The sequence below is a fragment of the Artemia sp. Qi Xiang Cuo genome, chromosome 12 (assembly GCF_049724085.1).
Source record: "Artemia sp. Qi Xiang Cuo chromosome 12, ASM4972408v1, whole genome shotgun sequence".
Lineage (NCBI taxonomy): Eukaryota > Metazoa > Arthropoda > Branchiopoda > Anostraca > Artemiidae > Artemia > Artemia sp. Qi Xiang Cuo.
Window position 1 is genome coordinate 57,793,559 of NC_142805.1, and position 22,155 is coordinate 57,815,713.

At 34.1% G+C, this 22,155-nt stretch overlaps 1 protein-coding gene across 1 annotated transcript in view; it reads left to right on the top strand.

Moving 5' to 3' along the window:
* Positions 1 to 22,155, top strand: part of Mcr (macroglobulin complement-related) — a 205,527-nt gene that overhangs the window by 166,561 nt on the left and 16,811 nt on the right. The window contains exons 15-19 of the mRNA XM_089097665.1: positions 1,770 to 1,886; positions 2,889 to 3,125; positions 5,617 to 5,813; positions 16,198 to 16,492; positions 21,095 to 21,281. Of these exons, the coding sequence (XP_088953791.1) occupies positions 1,770 to 1,886; positions 2,889 to 3,125; positions 5,617 to 5,813; positions 16,198 to 16,492; positions 21,095 to 21,281 (1,033 nt within the window). The remainder of the gene's footprint in view (positions 1 to 1,769; positions 1,887 to 2,888; positions 3,126 to 5,616; positions 5,814 to 16,197; positions 16,493 to 21,094; positions 21,282 to 22,155) is intronic.

A 22,155-nucleotide genomic window follows, 5' to 3' on the forward strand; every position in this document is an offset into this window, starting at 1 on the left:
AAGCACCCAATACTGTCATCTATATCTATCTTGTCCAAGGGTTAGAGAAAATTCACGCTGCCTGAGATTAAAGGCAGAATCGAAGAACTCTGTCGACTTTGTTTTTTTCTAAGTGAATACTTCATCTGACAGGTTCTTGTCCGTGTCCTAAGTCAGCCCATTTTCAAGAACGAGAACATATTAGAATAATTCTATTAATTTATATTATATACAATGACAGTGTTTATAGTACGAGGGGAACGAGCTTCGCTTGATGAAAAAAAAAAAGTTTTTAAAGTCTCTGTCCCAAAACAACTCCAATTTTATTTTATATTATTCACTGTTGGAAGTAAAATCCCTAGGGTTTTCGATGTCTGGGCATTTTTAAAGTCATTCATATGCGAAAGATTTTTCCTAAATTAATCAAGGCCCTAATCGAATTTTCCAAATTCGTGCTCTATCCAGTTTTTTTTCAACCCGGGAAACAATTATCTTATTACGAACAGTCTTATTAAGCGAACGATAATCACGCAGCGAAGCACATAAATTGTAATTGTACATAAATTGTTGCTATAACTTTTTTACTGTAATGCATAACATTTAATACGAACCTAAATAATCCGAGACTCACTTCACAGTAATCAAACGGGAATGTCTTTCTCTAAAAGCTCGACATCAACTGATTTGTCAACAAATAAATTGCGTTTTGAAACTCCTCCTACTTATGTTCAAGGCATTTAACCTTCAGGGCCTTCTAATTTCAGTCAGCAGACGATTTATGAAAAATATGTTAAGGGGGATTGGAGGGGAAAATGAACTTTCCCAAAGTTGGGACCTATCTAGATAGTTTTTTCACACCGGATGTGTTGGTATGACAACTTTCAGATATTATCTTTGTTTCTCTAAAGAATGCAAACATGATTATATACGATTCACCGTAACATATTATAACGATTCACCGTTAGTGGTGAATCGTTAGTATGTGATGGGAGATTGAGAAATACTGATGTATTAAAAAGACTTTCCACTGAGATTAGACTTTTTATAGTGATAAATAAACGGAACTAACTTTTTTTTTACTTTTACAGACATTATCTTATCAATTTTGGTTTTGTGAATGATTTTGATAACTCAGTTTTTATACCAGTTTAAACCATAAATACCGTTTTATACCATTTATATTAGCAGTTTAACCATATATACCATTTTACATAAATTTTTAACCAATTTAAAGATAAAAACTAATTTTAAACAAAGTTTTCAAAGCTCAGGCTCAAAAGTTCACAATGAAGGTTTAAATTAACAAAAACTAAATTGAATTGAAAATTGAATTAAATTCACTTAAATAGACTAATTTAAATAAATAATCAAATTAATCAATTAAATTAACAATTAACAAAAAAGCGGTAATTGTGAGTCAGGCAGCTTACATTTGTTTCCGTCAGCGGTATAACTAGGAAGCATCAAAAATTGTCTATCACCTCTCTTAAAGGCTTTATTTATAGTATTTATTTTGCTTCCTATATTTACTTATTTTTTGAAAAACAAAATTAAACATTTCTCGGTTGCTACCCTCCCCCCCGCTCCGAAATTTTTGTCCAGCTCGTAAAAAAGCAACAAAAATACATGGGGAACCTTCTGGGGTAGAGGCGTACGTGTACTTCAAACCACCCCTGGATTCGTCCCTTAGTTTTTGATATATGTCGACTATGTCTATTTCCTATAACAGTAGCTACTAAAATTGTACCTTTATGTCTACTATATTTTTTCTATGTCTACTTCCACTTTAGGGATCTGCAATGGTATATTTGCCAATTGTCCCAGCAAAACTTGGTGAAATCACTGTCACAATTGAAGCTAGAAGCATGGTTCGAAAAGATAGAGCTGTTCGGAAAGTTATGGTTGAGGTAAGTAGCTCTTATATTAATGAGGCCTAATTGAACCGGTCAGAGGCCAATTTCACTGAGTCCGCAAAAAAAAAAGGCGAGAAGTATTTCAATAAGAAGTTTCTTTTTTGTGTTAGATGTGATAAGCCGCAATTTCAGCCGCAACTCTTATCTAATTAGAAAATTCAGCATTGCTGACCCCATTATAGCTCTGGAAAAGCAAATTCGTGCTAATAATTCCTGTTTAACGAAGTTAAACAATTCTTGATCGTTTGTACTGGTCCAGTAGTTAAGATTTATTTGTTGTGTTTTTTTAAGTGTTTGTTTTCGCGCTTAGTGTAATTGTTGCAATTTTTAAACTGATTGATGATTTAGTCTATTTTCGTATGAGTCCAATTTAAGTGACGCTGGTTATTCTCAATCTTGGTGTCAATTTTTCTCTTATAATATATTGCGTATATTACTAATAATTTAACTGTTAATTAATGGTCCATCCTTTTCAGCATATTGTTTGAAGTAAAGATGTTAGTAGTTCTGGATTTGAGTAACTCTGTCCAGTTTTTCCAATATGTTTATGTAAATTTTATAGAATCCCCCCCCCCCTCCCTTCTAACGCTCCCAGGCATTTTTTACTTTTGAATTTAAAATTCTTCCCTTGAAAAGTTGCTTTTGCAAGTATTTTTTATCTTCGCAAAAGAATAAAATATATAGGGAACGTCAAGGCTGTATCGAGGATTTTGGTTGGGTGGGGGTTTACAACAAAAAAAACTTTACAAAACACAACAAAAATTTGTTTATATGTATTTTTGTAACTTTTTCACGAGTTAAACAAAATTTTGATGGGGGAGAGGTCAAACCCGGTAAACAACCCCCCCCCCCCCGGTACGTTTTTCAGGAACGTATAGATACGTTCTACTTTCTTCTATTAGTCATTAATGCTTTCTTTGTTTCACTAATACTTTATTTTTCTAATTTATTTTTAATTCTAATTCATTTAATTATTTGTAATTCATTTCTTTTTAGGCTGATGGTCTTCCACAATACAGGCATACTTCAGTTGTGTTGGATTTGAGTAACCGTGCCTGGTTTTTCCAATATGTTTATGTAAACGTGACAGAATCGCCACTTATTCCATACAGCAAGGAGCGCTACTATGTCTTCGGATCTAATCGTGCTACAGTCACTGTAGTAGGGGATGTTGTGGGGCCGGCATTTGCCACTATGCCAATGAATGCCACTTCTCTTCTTCATAAACCAATGGTAAGCTACGCTTTTCCCATAGATACGTACTGACACCAATCTGGCTATTACATGATGTTTTTTTTTTGGGGGGGGGGGGGGGGGGGTGGGGGGTGAGTACACAAAAATTTTTGACACACCGCATGACAAATTAGTTTAAATGGATTGTTGGTACTTTCTTACGGGTTGGCAAAATTTTTCGGGGGTAACCCCCCCTCCCTGAATACGGTTCTGCTGGCTATGCATGACATTTGACAAAAAAAAAACGAAGAACAAAAATGGCTTATTAACCATTTCTTCGTTTTCTGAAACACGTCATGATTTTTCCAAAGTCAGGGAAAGGTAATGATTTCAAATGTGGTGGGTGAGCTGGATTGGGAACATATTACCTCTAATAGGATCATATTACCTCTATAATAAGAGAGGAAAGTATCTTGAGAAATGAAAATTTATGGAATTGAGAAATAAGAAAACTGCACACATAAGTCGATACGTAGTTTTAGTGTGAGTATTGTAAGTTCATTGAGCTACAAATGGTTATTCTTGCGTTTTAATATAAAAAAAGCTCTAAAAATGTCTTTTATCTCTCATGGATTAACTAAAAGAATTATGTTAAAAATAAAAAATTAAAGATAAAATGGCCAATCGCTCACGTAACAATTCAACCTGAAAAAAATATAATTAAGGAAAAAATGAAACCTACAAAGGAATAAAAACTACAATGAAAAATGAAGCCAAGCTTAAAACAGAGAGAAATTACAGCAATTAAGAGTGATGCTGAATGGCTCCCAGATTCTTTCGGTATGTAGAACTATACAGAGTGCCGCTATGTTTGAGGTATGACGTATGAATACGTTCTAAGACGTCCCAGAAATCGTTTCAGATTTTTCAGTCCGAAGTGTATAGAACCCAAGAACATATCCGGTTTTTTTTTCGGGGGGGGGGGGATTACAAAAAACTTTAAAAATGCATAAAAAGTTTGTTTATATTCATTTTTGCTAAGTTTTGACGGGTTGAACAAACATTTAGGGGGGGGGGGGCAAACCCCTAAATTCCCTCCCCACTGGTTACGGCCTCAATAGAACTATACCGAGTTCTACTATGTTTGGGGTATGAATACGTTCTAAGACCACACTAGATGTACGTGTTATTTGACAAAAATATGGTTAAAATAACTCAGAAAACGAGGTGATTTTCAACCAGTTGAAAAGACGAAGCGAAACGACAGAATCGGACATTTCGGCAATAACCTCCGCCAAGTGGTCGTCAGTGCTAAAAAGAAAAAAAGCTTTTGAAGTGAACATTAAAAAGGCGAGGGGAACATCAACATTCTTCTGCTTTGTTAATGTTCACTTCAAAAAGTTGGTTTTCTTCTTTTTGTGTTTTTTTTTCTTTGTCTGTATTGTTTTGAGCTCTTAGGACTTCTCGACGGAGGTCCTTACCGAAATATCTGCTTTTGTCTTTTCGCTTCGTTTTTTTTTTTCAGTGGCTGAAAATCACCCTCGTTTTCATGGTATTTTCTTTTTTATTGTATTGCTCTAAACAAAATGTTTCTATTTTTCTTTGTTTCTCGGTTGTTTTCTTTGCCTTGTGATACGATCCGCTAGAAGGCGAGTCGATCTGTAAAGTCAAGTATGTAACTTCATTAGGATGATTCCCAAATTAAATGTTTTTAATATCTGTTAGAACCGTTAGAAACCGAATCGGTTTATAAATTCCAGTTGTAAGTCCAAAGGGATAATTCCAAAAAACAAAATTTTCAATTATTTGTCAAAACCGTTAGAAGCTGATTCGATTTGTAAAGTTGTAAGTTCATAAGAATAATTCCCAAAAATAAAGATGAATACCAAAATGGGATCCTACGGAATTTTGGTTATCAAATGCTGAATAATTTTTTAAAACTAAACTAAAGGAGGCAACGAGAAGTCTCGTACAAGGAGGCTGAAATAGGGTATTAGACTAAGCGCGAATTGAAATGTTCCTTAGTGTATTCTCTATGGTAGAACAGACCAAAATTGATCGAGGGAAATGTTTTCGCAGAATAGTACATTGAAACCAAACCATAAATGAGTCTTGTTTTTTTAATTCTGTTCCGAGGTTTGTTTTACTAAGTTTTTTTATTTGGCATCTGAGCGAATCGTATTAGTTTTTCTGTTTGCCTGAAATCATGTGCATTTTTGTTATAGTATTGTGTTTATATTTAGTGAAGCAGGGATGTGTACCTGAGGTCAGCTTGAATTAGTCAGTATTTTGGGTACCTCTCCCCCCCCCCCCCCCATGACAAAGGTCAGATTAATTCCAAAACCTCTTCCAAAAATCTACAGGAAACGCTTTTATAAGTTTATAATTTTTTTCTTCTTTTTGTGCTCTTAATTGCCCTTCTCATTCTTTTTTTTTATCTTCCCTGTAATTTCTTATTAATTCTTAAGGATTCGTAATTTTTGTGTTTTTTATGAGCAATTTTAGAAATAAATATAAATATCAATTTAAATTATATTCTTTTATTTTTTAGGACTGTGGTGAGCAGAATATGTTCAGCTTTGGTGTCAATTTGTACACGATAAAATATTTGCGTCTTGTTCGTGACGACAGAAAAAAAGAGATTTACCGAGACTATCGTGACGCTTTTACTAGTATGAATATACTTTATCAGAAGCAACTGTCCTATCAAAACTTCGATGGCTCTTTTAGCTATTTCAGAAGTGACTGGTAAGTCTTTATCTTGTAAATGGTAAATTTTAATAGTCTATGTCGCCATTATTAACGGTAATGGTACTTTTGGAGGCTTTTTGTTATGCTTTGGATGAAATTGGTATGTGTGATTGCAAGATATTTTGTTCTCTACTATGTTAGTTAAATTAACAATTTAAATAAATAATTCAATTCAATACGTTCATTCGTGTTAAACGTTTATACATTATACATCTATTTGATCAACGAGTGAGGCATTTAAAATCCACTTTTAGTTCAACTCTGAATTGAATGTGGCCTACCTCTTGTATTTTAATTAATTATTATTAAAATACAAGAGGTAGTTCAAATACAAGAAGTAATAGTCTATAATCTATTAATTGGATGTCTATAGTCTAATAGTCTATAGTCTATTAATTGGATGTGGCCTACCTCTTGTATTCTAATTAATTATTATTAAAATACAAGAGATAATAGTCTATAGTCTATTAATTGGATGTGGCCCACCTCTTGTATTCTAATTAATTATTATCAAAATACAAGAGATAATAGTCTATAGTCTATTAATTGGATGTGGCCCACCTCTTGTATTCTAATTAATTATTATCAAAATACAAGAGATAATAGTCTATAGTCTATTAATTGGATGTGGCCCACCTCTTGTATTCTAATTAATTATTATTAAAATACAAGAGGTAGTTAAAATACAAGAAGTAATAGTCTATAATCTATTAATTGGATGTCTATAGTCTAATAGTCTATAGTCTATTAATTGGATGTGGCCTACCTCTTGTATTTTAGTTAATTATTATTAAAATACAAGAGATAATAGTCTATAGTCTATTAATTGGATGTGGCCCACCTCTTGTATTCTAATTAATTATTATTAAAATACAAGAGACAATAGTCTATAGTCTATTAATTGGATGTGGCCCACCTCTTGTATTCTAATTAATTATTATTAAAATACAAGAGGTAGTTCAAATACAAGAAGTAATAGTCTATAATCTATTAATTGGATGTCTATAGTCTAATAGTCTATAGTCTATTAATTGGATGTGGCCTACCTCTTGTATTCTAATTAATTATTATTAAAATACAAGAGATAATAGTCTATAGTCTATTAATTGGATGTGGCCCACCTCTTGTATTCTAATTAATTATTATTAAAATACAAGAGATAATAGTCTATAGTCTATTAATTGGATGTGGCCTACCTCTTGTATTTTAATTAGTTATTATTAAAATACAAGAGGTAGTTAAAATACAAGAGACAATAGTCTATAGTCTATTAATTGGATGTGGCCCACCTCTTGTATTCTAATTAATTATTATTAAAATACAAGAGATAATAGTCTATAGTCTATTAATTGGATGTGGCCTACCTCTTGTATTTTAATTAATTATTATTAAAATACAAGAGACAATATTCTATAGTCTATTAATTGGATGTGGCCCACCTCTTGTATTCTAATTAATTATTATTAAAATACAAGAGATAATAGTCTATAGTCTATTAATTGGATGTGGCCTACCTCTTGTATTTTAATTAATTATTATTAAAATACAAGAGACAATAGTCTATAGTCTATTAATTGGATGTGGCCCACCTCTTGTATTCTAATTAATTATTATTAAAATACAAGAGATAATAGTCTATAGTCTATTAATTGGATGTGGCCTACCTCTTGTATTTTAATTAATTATTATTAAAATACAAGAGACAATAGTGTATAGTCTATTAATTGGATGTGGCCTACCTCTTGTATTCTAATTAATTATTATTAAAATACAAGAGATAATAGTCTATAGTCTATTAATTGGATGTGGCCCACCTCTTGTATTCTAATTAATTATTATTAAAATACAAGAGATAATAGTCTATAGTCTATTAATTGGATGTGGCCTACCTCTTGTATTATAATTAATTATTATTAAAATACAAGAGACAATAGTCTATAGTCTATTAATTGGATGTGGCCCACCTCTTGTATTCTAATTAATTATTATTAAAATACAAGAGATAATAGTCTATAGTCTATTAATTGGATGTGGCCTACCTCTTGTATTTTAATTAATTATTATTAAAATACAAGAGATAATAGTCTATAGTCTATTAATTGGATGTGGCCCACCTCTTGTATTCTAATTAATTATTATTAAAATACAAGAGATAATATTCTATAGTCTATTAATTGGATGTGGCCTACCTCTTGTATTTTCATTAATTATTATTAAAATACAAGAGACAATAGTCTATAGTCTATTAATTGGATGTGGCCCACCTCTTGTATTCTAATTAATTATTATTAAAATACAAGAGATAATAGTCTATAGTCTATTAATTGGATGTGGCCTACCTCTTGTATTTTAATTAATTATTATTAAAATACAAGAGGTAGTTAAAATACAAGAGACAATAGTCTATAGTCTATTAATTGGATGTGGCCCACCTCTTGTATTCTAATTAATTATTATTAAAATACAAGAGATAATAGTCTATAGTCTATTAATTGGATGTGGCCTACCTCTTGTATTTTAATTAATTATTATCTTGCCTGGTGTTGGGGTGGAGAAACAATTATTTTTGGCTAAATCATCAATGTTAGTAGTTGGCTGTGCTGCTTTATTAGTAGCAATACTAGTGGCAATATTAGTAGGGGGACAGCTGCCCTCCTCCCGGTTTTCTGACGTCCAACATTAAATTCCTTTTATTTTGTATTTATAGACTCCCATTAGGTACTTAATTAATTAAAAAATGTCGCAATTATAATTTTTTTAAACTTTGCCTCCCCCCACCCTCCAGTTCTGAGGTCTAAAATTGTTACTGGTTTAAAACCCACTTTTAGTTCAACTCTGAATTGGATGTAGCCTACCTACTGTATTTTGCGTAATTATTATCTAAAGCATTTGTTAGAAGCAACTGTTCTGTAAAAATGGCTCTTTTCCTTATTTTTGAAGTGACTGCTAAGTTCTTTCCTCGGGTAATAAATAGGTGTTATCACAAAAACCGCATTTTCTGGGGGTATGCAGCAAAAGGCCCGTTTGCTCTGTCCAAATTTCTAATAACAATTTGCTTGTAGCTTACCCTGTGGTAGTACAGTGGATTGATGATCTGATGGGTAATATGGAACCTGGGAGTCGATTCCTATTGCTGTAAGGTCGGGCGACAGGTATACTACCTGTCTCTGTAAAAAAGACCCGGCAACTATTCCTTCAGTTTATCTTTATCACTTTTAATCCTTGTCTTCCTTGTCCTTTCTGTTAACTTGCGGAAACAGAATTATAAATTAATAAAGATTTATTGCATATATTTCACGGAAATATAATACAATTCATATAATTTTTATGCTGCTACTACTACTAACAACTTGCTGCAGCACCAAGCCGCCTGAGGCCAACACAGTTACGCACGCTTTTCACGCATTTTCATCGCTACACCCTTCTAGGAAGTTTCCATTTCCCTTAAATCTTTGCTTACGACATCCTCCCACCCCAACCGGGTACGACCTGCTTTTTGTTTAGTCCCAGACATTTGGCCAAAAAGGATAATCTTTGGCAATCTGTCCCTAGAAAGCGGGATTGAACCAGACTTTTTGAGCCTACTGTTTGAGTCTATTGTTTGAAATACGGCCAGTCAGTCGGGTACCCAAAACAATCCATAGGCAATTTCTCTGGAAAACATCTAGCAAATCTTCTTCGGTTTTTCGGCACGTTCACACTTCAGAACCATACTTGACCACTTTCTTCACTAGCTTTTAATATTCTAATCCTGGTTCGCAGACATATCTTCCTATTCTTCCAAACTTATTTCAACTTTGAGAAAAATACCCTAGGCCTTGGCTTTTCTACTATTCTAGTTTCATATAATTTTAATAATTTGAAATTATATGGTTTCAGTAATATAATTCGTATAATTTAAACTAAACAATTCCATGTATCAAGATACCAAGATTTTCTGTGGTATATAGAATACGATTTTTTCAACTTGAGACCTAAGGGGAGGGGGGGTGCCTATTAAAACTAGGAGCTTCAAAGAAAGATAAACAATATCCTCTGGTGGCGCAGTGGGTTTGATCTCAGCTCGATAATACGGGAAGCCAGAGTAGCTATAGCAACACACTGCAGGGCCGACACATGGACCTTAGTAGTCAGGAAGTGTCGTTAATCACACACATACAGATACATGAAAGATATTTAACTGAAGTGTAAAACTTTAAATTACGGAATTTATCCAGAATTATTTATTAAATGAAGATATTTTCAGTTTTGATGATGATGATGAAAGAATTATAGACCCCTCTTGACTGCTCGGTCACTTGGGTCTTCTTTCAATAAATCTGGATCCAACTTTAGTTAGTCAATCATCAATAATCTGCTCTGTCACACATATATATATATATATATATATATATATATATATATATATATATATATATATATATATATATATATATATATATATATATATATATATATATATATATATATATATATATATATATATATATATATATATATATATATATATTATCAGGGCTCGGACTCGCCTATAAATTCCAATAAATTCCTATATTTTAATGCACTCCTATAAAATGCCTATATTTTGGCTAAAATCCTATTATTCCTATATTTTCGGCTGAAGATCACCAAGAACATTGCTCATTATTTGCAATGTTCACTGCTCGTTAAGTAAGCCAAGATGTGCTTTTCTTTGCTTTTGACTCTGCTTGTAGACTGTGCTGTCTTTCGGTGTAGATCGATAATTAATGACAACTGTTGAGCAGTTTGAACTTAACTAATGCTTTGTGTTGGGATTAATAAGCTGCTTCTGCCTGGGCTATGCTGTTGTGTTGACTTAGTAACCTATGTTTTGGTTTTCGTCATGTTGGGTCTGTCTGAAATGAGCGAAGATCAGTATATAGGCTAGCAGTCTCTGCTTAATGAGACTGTGAGTTCTTGCGACTTATGCGTTTCCTGGCTGAACGCTATAAAGGCTGATGCAAATACGGCCCAGTTTCGGACATATCCACTATTTTTCTTTTTATGGCCTTTTAATCGCGGGATGCTATTTTGCAGGTGATGCTTGGTAATTAAGTATGGGGCCTACCAAGTTCAATAGTTTATGGCTTGCTAAGACAGATTGCAGCGGTAGAAAGATTGGCGAATGGTGTAAGACTGGGAACGACCAGTACTCGTTCTTTTGAAAAGTCTGCTTGAAAAATCTGGGTCGCACAGCTGGGGTTGTTCAGCTAAACCAACATGTGCGATCTGCAGAACACAAAGCCACAGTTACTGCTCAACTACATCCACTACAGCTTCACCTGACCGGACAATCTCGAGTTGATGAAACAACCAAGGATAAACCATTAGTTGGTACAAACATGTTTTGTGAGCATGATGCCGCTTATAAAGCTGAGTTAATATGGGCACTTCAGACGGTACAGAGTTCCATATCTGCTAACTCTTCAGACCATATTGTCGCAACCTTCCATGCGATGTTCCCTGGTAAGATCCCTGATGGAATGTTCCTATGGGCGAAGAAACACACGTATCTAATCACCGATGCGCTGCATCCTTACTGTACGCAAAAGCTTGTGAAGGACATTCAGTTATATTTTGTACTAGAATATGGCGAGACAACCAACAACGCTGGTATTAAAGAGTTACTGATACGTGTTCGATATTGGTCCTCATACGGAAACGAAATCCAGAGCAGAAATTTATGCGCATGTTTTATGGGCCATGCGACAAGTGATAACCTGTATAGGAAGATTATGTCAGCCATTGAGCAGAATCAGCTGCCACTTCAAAAACTAATCACACTTGGAAGTGACGGACCAAAAATCAACAATAGCCTTTGGAACAAGTTCAATGCCGAAAAAAAGAAAGTGACGGGAAAGGGAATGTTGAATATTGGTACTTGCAACATCCATATAATTCATAACGCTTTCTTGAAAGGTCTTCAGGTATTCGGAGAAGAAAGTTCCGACTTCAGGTATTTTTGTGCATTAATTTTTTTATGGCTGGCGTGCACATTGTGAAGACTATCGAAAGTGCCAAAAGAAAGTGGGAGTGCCAGAGAATGCTTTCATGAAGCATGTCCCAAGCCGCTGGCTGACGATCGGACGTGCCCTCGCTAGAATCATGCAGCAGTAGCCGGCAATCTTCGAGTACTTCCTGAACTTCGTGCCGAGAGAGAAAAAGCTGAAGAATCTTCTGTCCACTCCCAAAAGGGGTCTTTACTTTAGATTTCATGACCGAGACTGAAAATTTCTCACCAGAAATGTTGAACCTTGCTGAAAAATTTGCAGAAAAGCCCATAGTTTCAGAAAATGTGGAACGAGCTTTCGGTGAGAAAGCAACACTGAAAGACAAGGCCATTTTCTATGTCAATGTGCGAAAACATTTTATTGCGGGTATTCCACATATTTTGAACAAATGTCCTCTGGAAAAGGATGGTTTTCTAGAGGCTTACGCTGAGTCCGATCAACATGAAGGATTCAATAAGCATTGCAGACATAGCGGCTGTGGCACGTGAGATTGCGATTGGAGTAAGCTCAGACGTCCCCCAGGCTGAATGGCTGCTTTTGCGAATGGAAACTGGACACCGTGAGGACATTACTCGGAGTGATCATTTTTGGAGCCATTATTTTGGACTGGTGAATGAGCGCGGGGAAAGAAAGTACCCGGAACTTACCAAGCTTATCAAAACGGTGCTGAAGTTGTCGCATGGCAGTGCAGATGTCGAGTGTGGGTTCTCGCGTTCTGATAGGATTCTTGGTAAAGACCAGGCCTTGATGTCTGAACGCGTTCTGGATGCCAGACTCATGGTATATGACACGTTGAGGCTTTATGGAGGAAAACCAGAACGGTTTGTTATTACAAAAGAGCTGTTGAATCTTGCACGTTCCGCAGGGTCTCGGTATAAACAATATCTGGATGACAAGAAAAAAGAAGAGCTATCCGAGAAGGAGAAAGCAGCTTTCGAAGAGGACAGCAAGCGGAAGTTGCAGGAGGCTCACGACAAAAAGAAAGGAATAGAAGACCTGGAAAGCAAAAGGAAAAACTTAGAGCATCAGAGCAAGAAAAGAGATACTCTACTTCAGGAAGCGACCGACAGAATGAAGAAGGCAACCGAGTCCAACAGTTGCATAGACATTGTGCCCTAGCTGTTTCTTTGCTCGAAGAAGCTGTGAAGTCCAGAACAAGTGAAAGAGAGCAGATGGTGGAATCTGTGAGAATGGAGCAGTCTCTTGCAAAGAGAAAAACTGACCTCATATCGAAATTGATGCCCAAGAAGCAGCAAGAGTGATTCCAAATATTTTACCTGTATCAGTCAATCGTTGGCACAGCATGTGTATCTGATTTTTTACTGTTTTTTACTATTTGTACAGTTTGTATTTGAAATAAAAAAAATAAAATAAATAAATAAATGCAAAAACTCGGGAAATGACGAATTTATGTGACCAGGCATCCTACGCCATCTACCACAGATCTGATCCCGAGGACTTCCGAATCCTATATTTGGGCCCGGGAAATCCTATAAAAATAGGACAGAGCCTATAATTTGAAACGAACCGACCTGTCCGAACCCTGATATATATATATATATATATATATATATATATATATATATATATATATATATATATATATATATATATATATATATATATATATATATATATATATATATATATATATATATATATATATATATATATATATATATATATAATGTATTATATTATAACATATTATATAATATAATGTGTATAATATATTGTAATATTTTATATACTAATATATTACATTATTATAATATATTGATTATTATAGTATTCTTTTGGATTAATTATTATGTAATTATTATTTGATTTGGATTAATTATTATTTATCTCGTCTGGTTCTCAGAATATTTTGAGTTTCTTTTAAAGTTTGAATCTTATTTTTGTGTGGCTTTGTTTTGTTTTTATTTCTGGGGGGGGGTGTAAGATTTCGTTCCTCTGTGAAAATACACGACAAGATGGTTTTCGAGACTGAGTAAGTGTGGTCTGATATAGAGGGAGTTGAGAGGAGTTTTCTATTTATTAAATCGCCTTCTTTTCTTCCATTTCTGAATTTCTGTTTACCACTTTATATCCGTTTGTCTCTGTTGGCGCGTTTTCTACTTGACACTATCTAATTTTCGTTATAGCTTATTGTCACCGGGTACATGCTTATACCGTTGTGATTATTTTTATGGTAGAAATTAGAAATAAATAACCCTGGATTCCTGTCCAAATCCCAAGAAAAATGTTGTTTTGGTGTTAGATTGAAAATCGATTTTGTTTTATCAAGGAAGATGGTTCTTTTCAGCCATCTATTTAGGGCCAAAGGAAAAGCAGGTCGTCCCCAAATGGGCCAGGAAAAGGTCGTAAGGAAGGATTTAAAGTAAACTTAAACTTCTTGGGAGGGGGTAAAGACTGAAATTCTGAATTGATAAAGGTTAAATAGGAGCGTGCGCAGCTGTGTTTAGCCACAGGTGGCCCGGTGCTACAGTCAGTTGGTAGGAATAGAAATAGTAGTAATGAGTGAAGTATCCTAGAAGCTTTAGTGACGATAATTCTTGGAAAAATCCAAAATATAAAGATACTTATATTCTCTATGTGTAAAAAACTTAAATTTGAATTTCTGGCCGTTTGTCATATTCTGGCCGTTCATACCCACTTGTAAGGATTTTAATAAGTATGTATGAAGCTACAAAGTTTGTTATTAGGGTTGCAGAAAAATTTTCAGATGTAATTTGTTCTAGAAAGGGGGTTAAACAAGGTTGCCCCCTGTCTCCGCGGCTATTTTCGTTGTTTATTAATGGTTTGCCCAATTTTCTTAGGAAGCAAGGAGCCCCAATGGTGTCATTAGATGTCTGTGAACTATGCATGCTGATGTTCGCAGATGACCTGGTACTAGTGGCGAAGTCTAGAGAGGATTTACAGTTCTTGTTGGATAGAACTAAGTATTATATAGATAGGAAACAACTAAGCCTGAATGTAAAGAAGTCGGTAGTTAGGGTTTTTAGAAAAGGGGGTAAGATTACAAGTAGGGATAGAGAATAGATTTAGATTGTAGGGATGAGCTTACGTATTTAGGATGTAAGTTTTCGTCAAATGGTAAGTTTGGAAAGCAGCTGAAGCTAAGTCTTGCTAAAGGAAAGTCCTGCGCCTATGCTGTGACTGCTAGCCAACTGGCAAACATACAGAACCTGAAGATGCATAAGCAGATATTTCAGGTAAAGATTGAATCGGCTATGCATTATGGATCTGAAGTTTGGGGATACATAGCTGGTGAGACGATGGAAAAGATTCAGCTTCAGTATTTTAAGAGAGTTTTAGGTCTACATTTGTCAAAGAATAGTTTGGTATTGAGAAAAGATCCTGGTTTATTTTCTTTAAGAAATGCTAGATTAATAGGGATTATAAGACTATGGGAGGAAATCACGAGTATGTGCAGAATAAGGATAACAAAAGCAGTATGTGTAGAAGATCTGAGGATGCCAAAGAGTGATAAGTGGCCATCTCATATAAAGAAGATATTGGAAGATTGTGGATTTTCAGAGCTATGGAATGGTGGGCTAGGGATTGGTTTAAAGGAAGGAGCAGTTGCAAAAAGGGTCAGGGAGAGGTTAAAGGACCAGTAGATCCAGGTGTGGTATGCGCGAGTGAATGAGACCCGATCACTGGAGTTAAATGCAAAGGCTAAGGAGCAATGGGGAGAAGAATTGTATTTTAAGGCGGAGCTTCAAAAGAGGCAACAAAAGTTGATTATTTGTGCTAGGTCAGATGGGTTACCACTAGGTGAGAGAAGGAAGTATCTGGGAGGGGTTAGGAAAGCTTCTGGTCCTTACTTCTGTCCCATGTGCGGGAAAAGGAAAGATTTGGTTCATTTTATGGGGAAGTGCAGTGAATTAAAAGATTTAAGGAAATAATTGTTTGGGGAGAGAGATGAGATAATACATTTATTAGCAAGGAAAGATATGGGAGGTTTAAAGAGATTTGGAAGGTTCCTGACGATGGATATAGAACATAGAGAAAAGTTTTTTTTGAAGATTAGGGATGAGGGTGATATTTCACTAGCTTAGATTATAGTTTTGTGCCAATTTATGCTTGTATGAAAGTGTCTTTGTTCTTGTGACCACGGCCCTTTGGGCTTTTGTGTCAATAAATTCTATTCTATTATGCCAGGAAATCAACCTCACCCCCCTCCTGTAAAATTTCCCATGGAAAATTCTTCCCGTCGAGAATCTCCTTGAACCATAAGTGACTTTGTGAATGTGTTTTCCAGAAGGTTGTTAAGAAAAGAAATTCGCCACCCACTCTCCTTCTGCGTGCAGGTATGATATTGATCATAACAATTTTTACAGGGGAACCTCCGCACCAAGTGTATGGCTCACCTCCTTCTGTGCTAAAGTTCTCACTGATGCCAACTTCAACGAATGGGAAAATTACCTTTTCATTGACCCAGATATTATGGTGAAGGCTGTATCATATCTTGTTAAGCACCAAACACCGGATGGTGCATTCTATGAGCCGTGGCTGGTAGCTGATAGGAAATCTACTATATCCAGTAATTGGAGAGATGATAGTGTCAGATTTAGAAACGTTTCATTAACGGCTCACGTATTAATTTCCTTGGTAACGGTGAAAGATTTGCCTGGAGTAAGTATATTTAAAACTTCATTTATTTCTAGAAACGAAGAAGATGAAAAGATTTTGGAGACTTCTGGAGATTTCTGGAGATTATGAAAGATTTCTGGAGAAAAGATTGTTCGAGTATAGTAAATACTCGAACTTGGTATATTGACTCGAACTTGAGTAATAGTGACTCGTATTGACTAATATTGACTCGAATATTGACTCGAACTTGAGTATATAAACCTAATATTGACTCGAACTTGAGTATAGTAAATACTACTATACTCGAACCGAGTATAGTAGGTACGAACAATATTGTTCGTACCTAATATTGAAAAATATTGTTCGAGTATAGTAAATAAATGTCGAAATTGTATAAATTTTCGGAATGTCAACGTTCTTCGGCGTGATTAGTAAACGGTAAAACCAGTTATTTATTTCCAATATAATAGCATTAAAAGCGTTTGACCTGTTCTGAATTTAAATAATTAAGTTCAAGGTTTTACATAAGATTTTTAAAGAAGAATATTGCTTTATTTTGCTAGAAACTCATCAGAAGGAATCAATGGACATGCTCATATTATACATATTATGTATAATATATATAATAATTATACATAATATTACATATTATGCTTCAGACTTATGTTTGTGGTTGGTCATACAGGCAAATTTCGTTTATCAAATATGAGTTCCTTTTTGTTTCTTTTTTTAGTTTAATACAAATTTAATAGTTTGTGTTAATTAATCTAAATCAAGACTTAATTTAATCGTTTATCAGAAGGAATCCATGAACATGGCCTATGCAATATTATACAGCTGCGCTCCTGACTTGTCTTAGTGATTGGTCATATTTTTTTTTTTTTTTTTTTTTTTTAATACAAATTTAATAATTTATTTTAATTAATATTTCTTAATTAACACAAGTATTTCTTTTTAAGCATCACTTACAGCTTTTAATGAAATTTTTTAATGATTCCGATTTCCTGCGCTTAAAGAAGGTAATGCCCCTTCCATCTAGAGTTTCATCAATTCAATTAACTCTCTAGTTTATTCCTGTGGTAATCTTGTTGCTAGGGTAAAATACCTTAGCAATTGGACAGTGTCTGATTTCGGAAATCCATTTAAAAATAAAAATAATGAAATAAAAGCATCAAATTTACCATTATCTGAGAGTAAAATCACATTAGTCATCTTTTTTCTGCCTTTAAACCTAAGAAATGTTACCCTTACAGCCTTTCAAATTTAAATAACCGTATTCAGCCACATTTCTCATATCATATACATGCTATTTTTCATTTATTTATAAAAGTACCGAATACGATTAAAATATTCTTTGGTTTAAAATTTTATTCAAGTATTAAAAACTAACGGTATCCTTATTTATGAACATTCATAAACGGTAAAACTACTTAAGTTGACTAAAACAGGAGTTACTTTAACAAATAGATAATCACCTGTAGACTAAGAGTCTAATTCAATAGACTGTGCCTGTTCCGAAGCAGAGAATTCTTGCCCCCTCGATTAAAAAAGACGTTTGTAACACTTTTTTGACTTTAATTAACTAAGCACTGGCTCAGAAGATCGGAACAGTCAGACACTTTCAAACTAATTAAGATTCCTAAAACAGGATTTACTTGCATAACTAGCTCCTGTCCTTTAGACTTAGATTCTAATTCAAGTGACTGTGTCTCTTCCTACGAAGAGACTTCTTGCACACTAGATGATAAAAGTAGTGTGTAACACTGTTTAGACATTAATTAACTCAGATCTGGCTCGAAAGTGCGGAACAGTCAGACACTTTCACACTCATTAAGATGCCTTAAACAGTATTTGATTGCAAATCTAGCTCCTCTCCTTTAGAATAAGAGTCTAATTCAAGTGACTGTGACTGTTCAGAAGCAGAGTAATCTTTCCCAATAGAAGTAAAAATAAGATTGTCACAATTTATTGACTTTAATGATCTCAGCACTGGCTCATAAGAGCGGAACATTCAGACACTTTCACACTCATTAAGATGCCTTAAACAGGATTTACTTGCAAATCTAGCTCCTGTCCATTAGACTTAGAGTATAATTCAAGTGACGGTGTCTGTTCCGAATCATATAATTCTTGACCAATAGATTAAAAAAGACGTGTGTAACACTATTTTGACTTTAATTATCTAAGCACTGGCTCATAAGAGCGGAACAGACAGCCACTTTCACACTCATTAAGATGCCTTCAACATTATTTACTTGCAACTCTAGCTCCTGTCCTTTATTATTAGATTCTTATTCAAGTGACGTAGTCAGGTAGTTATCCGTGTAGTCTTTCCCCCGCGATTAGGTGAATAGTCTTTCACTTATTCTGGCTTACTTTTTTGGTTTGTTTGATTCAGTCTTTCTTCTACTCAGTTAGAGTTAATTCATAAGATTAGTTTTCCTTTTGTTGAGCACTAAAGACGGCTGGGCGGAAGTGCTAACCAATTTCCTTAGACTAAGAGGCAGCGAACAAGTGAAACCTAAGCCTAATAGGCTTGGCCGCTTGTAGTCTAAAGGTGGAATACCGTGTCATAGGATTAACACATGACCAACAAGTCCCCTTGACTCGCAGGCGAACGGTGAAACCTATAGTTTTCCAAGTATTTAGTTAACTCTTTTTTGTCTTCTGGCTGACATTACCCTCATTTTTCTTGGCTATTTAATTTTATAATTTTTTTCTTATTTGCCATGTGTCAATTCTGCTTCTAGTCCTTTTTGTCTTTGACTGTTCACAGAACTATTGTAATTTTATTTCAGTTAGTATTTCATCATTTTAAAATTATAGTTACCTGTATTATAATACACTTTATCGTTCTGATAACAATAGACCTAAGTCAGATAGACTGCCTTTTAAACCAGGGAACACAGCTATATACAAAAAAAAAAAAAAATCATAATCAGTCTTTTTTCTGACAGCCTCTTCGCGCTTTTGTGCTCTGAAAATTACAAGGTATCGTAAAATATGTCAGTAAAATATGGAAGATACCGGTAAAATACGAAAAATACCGATAAAATAGGTAAAATACGTAATTTTCGTAAAATACGTAAATTACGTAAAATAGGTAAAATACCAATTTTACGAGGATCCGAAAAATTACGGCAAAATACGTAAAATACCCCATTTTACCGTGACCAATTTTACCAGTTATAACACTATTTGTGTGACAAGTACTTATACCGGCAGATTATAATCGTGCCGACGATTTTCTAAAAGAAAAAGAAAAAAGGGGATTTGTGTTTTGAATAAACAGAATGGTATTTAATGCAAAGTGGTGGAAGTTTCAGGAATATACCACTAAAAAATGTATCCTTCCTTATGAAACTTTTCGTGAAATTTGTCTTCCTATTCAGAAATTCATTCTGAAGTATACATGATTAAAGAATTTAGAAGCTCCGTTGTCCAATTAATTACACCATATCAGCTTACATTTTTTCTGCCGTTAACGATAGTTAAAAACAATTAAGCAAGATTTAAACTCTTCCGTTTTAAAAGAAACTTTTATCATCCTTTCGTTAACATCATTTTTCGTATTAATGTAATGAAGAGCTTTTTTTGTCATGTATTTGAATTTTCAATGTGTGTTTGTGTCCTTCTTTTTCTTCTTTTTTTTCTTTTTGTTTTCTTTAGCGATTACTCCGTCTACTGTGCCTTTTGTACCTTTTTTTGACGGGCAATAAATGAATAATAATAATAAATAATAATAATAATTTTATTCGTTATTCATATAATTTTGGTTGTTCCTCTTTGATTTCGCTCACAGAAAAGTGTTGAGGTATTCAACACTGAATTTTCTTTTGCAAATCAACAGAGCCTCATGTAGCTTCCCAGCATGAGCAGTTTGAAAGAGAGAAAAAAATTATGGCAGATATCAAAATTTTGTTTTCTTGTACAATAAGATCATTTAGCACCATTTTTCAACCATTCATAAGGTCATGGCAATCCTGCCAATCCTGCAATCCTGCCATGGCAAGTAATGCTGTATGCCTGAGTCCGTGTTAGTAATTTAGCTTGCTCGAAAAAACTATTAAATTTGTATAAATTCTCTTTCAAATTTCTTTTATTTATTATTGTTTTTTGCTGCTAAATACTTTGTATTACCGAATTATTGCTTCAATTTACTTTTACTTAAATAATACTTTTTTACTAAAATGAGTGTACTTCATTAGTTATTTTTTTTTTTTACATAATTTAAAGGCTGGAATTCTATTTGGAATTATGGATAAAAATGATGTTTCGTGATATACTACTAATTTTTGTCTAAAATTTATTGGAGCCTGTTAAGTTTTTTTCCATTTATACACTTATTATTTAATCTATTTAATTATTTTGCTGAGTGATCTTATAATCTTCATTTTGTTCTGAGTTACTGTTTATTTGGTTCCTGTGTCTCCCCCGCCTCCCCATTTACAGGCCAAAAAACCTTTGTAGGGATTAGTGTAATCTATTTATAATATGTTTAATGTTTTAGGAATAAGTCTTATCTCTCAAATCGCGATTTGTAGTTTGAATTAGCTTATGTTTTTTTTCTTTTTTATATAGTACAACAGCCTGCCTAGAATAGGTGTAGTTTAGCATATTATAATTTTGCATTTGTTTTTATAGGAGCTTGGGCCTAGAATAGCCGGAGCCAAGAGTAAAGCCATAATGTGGTTAGACAGGAATCTTGATCTGCTACAGGAAAATGGTGACCCCTATGAAATAGCCATTGTCTCTTACGCACTGCTCGTAGCCAAAGCCACATCCGCTGAACGTGCGTTTAGTATTCTTGTCAGCCGTGCCAGAAAAGAAGGTAAGCTAAGTTGTTAAGTACTTAAGTTGTTCTGTTCTTAAGTTGTTTTGTTCTTAAGTTGTTTTGTACTTAAATTGTTTTGTACTTCAGTTGTTTTCTGCTTAATTTTTTTTTTGTTAAGCTGCTTCGCACTTATGTTTTTTGTTATGTTGTTTTGAACATAATTTGCTGTTTGCAAATTATGCTTTTTTTCAGAATTCAGAATTCTGATTACAGTCCTTTTGAATCAGGATTATTATAAGATAGATAAGATGCTGTTCTAACCAAAATAGTAAACCTTTGCACTGTTACGTAAACAATTGTCAAATTAGTCCTATAACATTCACGAGCAAATCTATAAAATAAACTATATCTAATATTTCCTAAAGCGTTATAATTGATTTGCCGAGTAAATAAGGGACAAATGGTTTACGGTGTTTATCAGTACTAGAAGCTTGGTGAATCATTAATTACTTTTAAATACATTTTTAACTACTTTTAAATACATCATTCAAATGCGGAATAAGATAACGGATTCACGATATTTAGCGGTATTAGGAGCTGGGGAAATAATTAACAGTGGACAGTTTTTTTTAAATTCTCGAAGTCCAGTGTATGGCCCTTTAGTAGAAGGGGTCTCAAGTTTGCGTAATAAACCATTGGCAATAGTACAGGATTGTACTTTGTACATAACTGAAGTAATATTCAGTTCTTTTTGAATTCAGACTAAATCTTAAACTGTTTCTCTCTTGTTTGTAAAGACTGGAAATCTAGAGGTTTTTTTATGATGACTGCCGAAAGTCCCCCGCCTCTCCTCCTTCTCCTAAGCAAGTTTAGTATAAAAAAGGAATGAATACAGAGACGTCCAGAAGATAACATCTGTCTTATATTTATT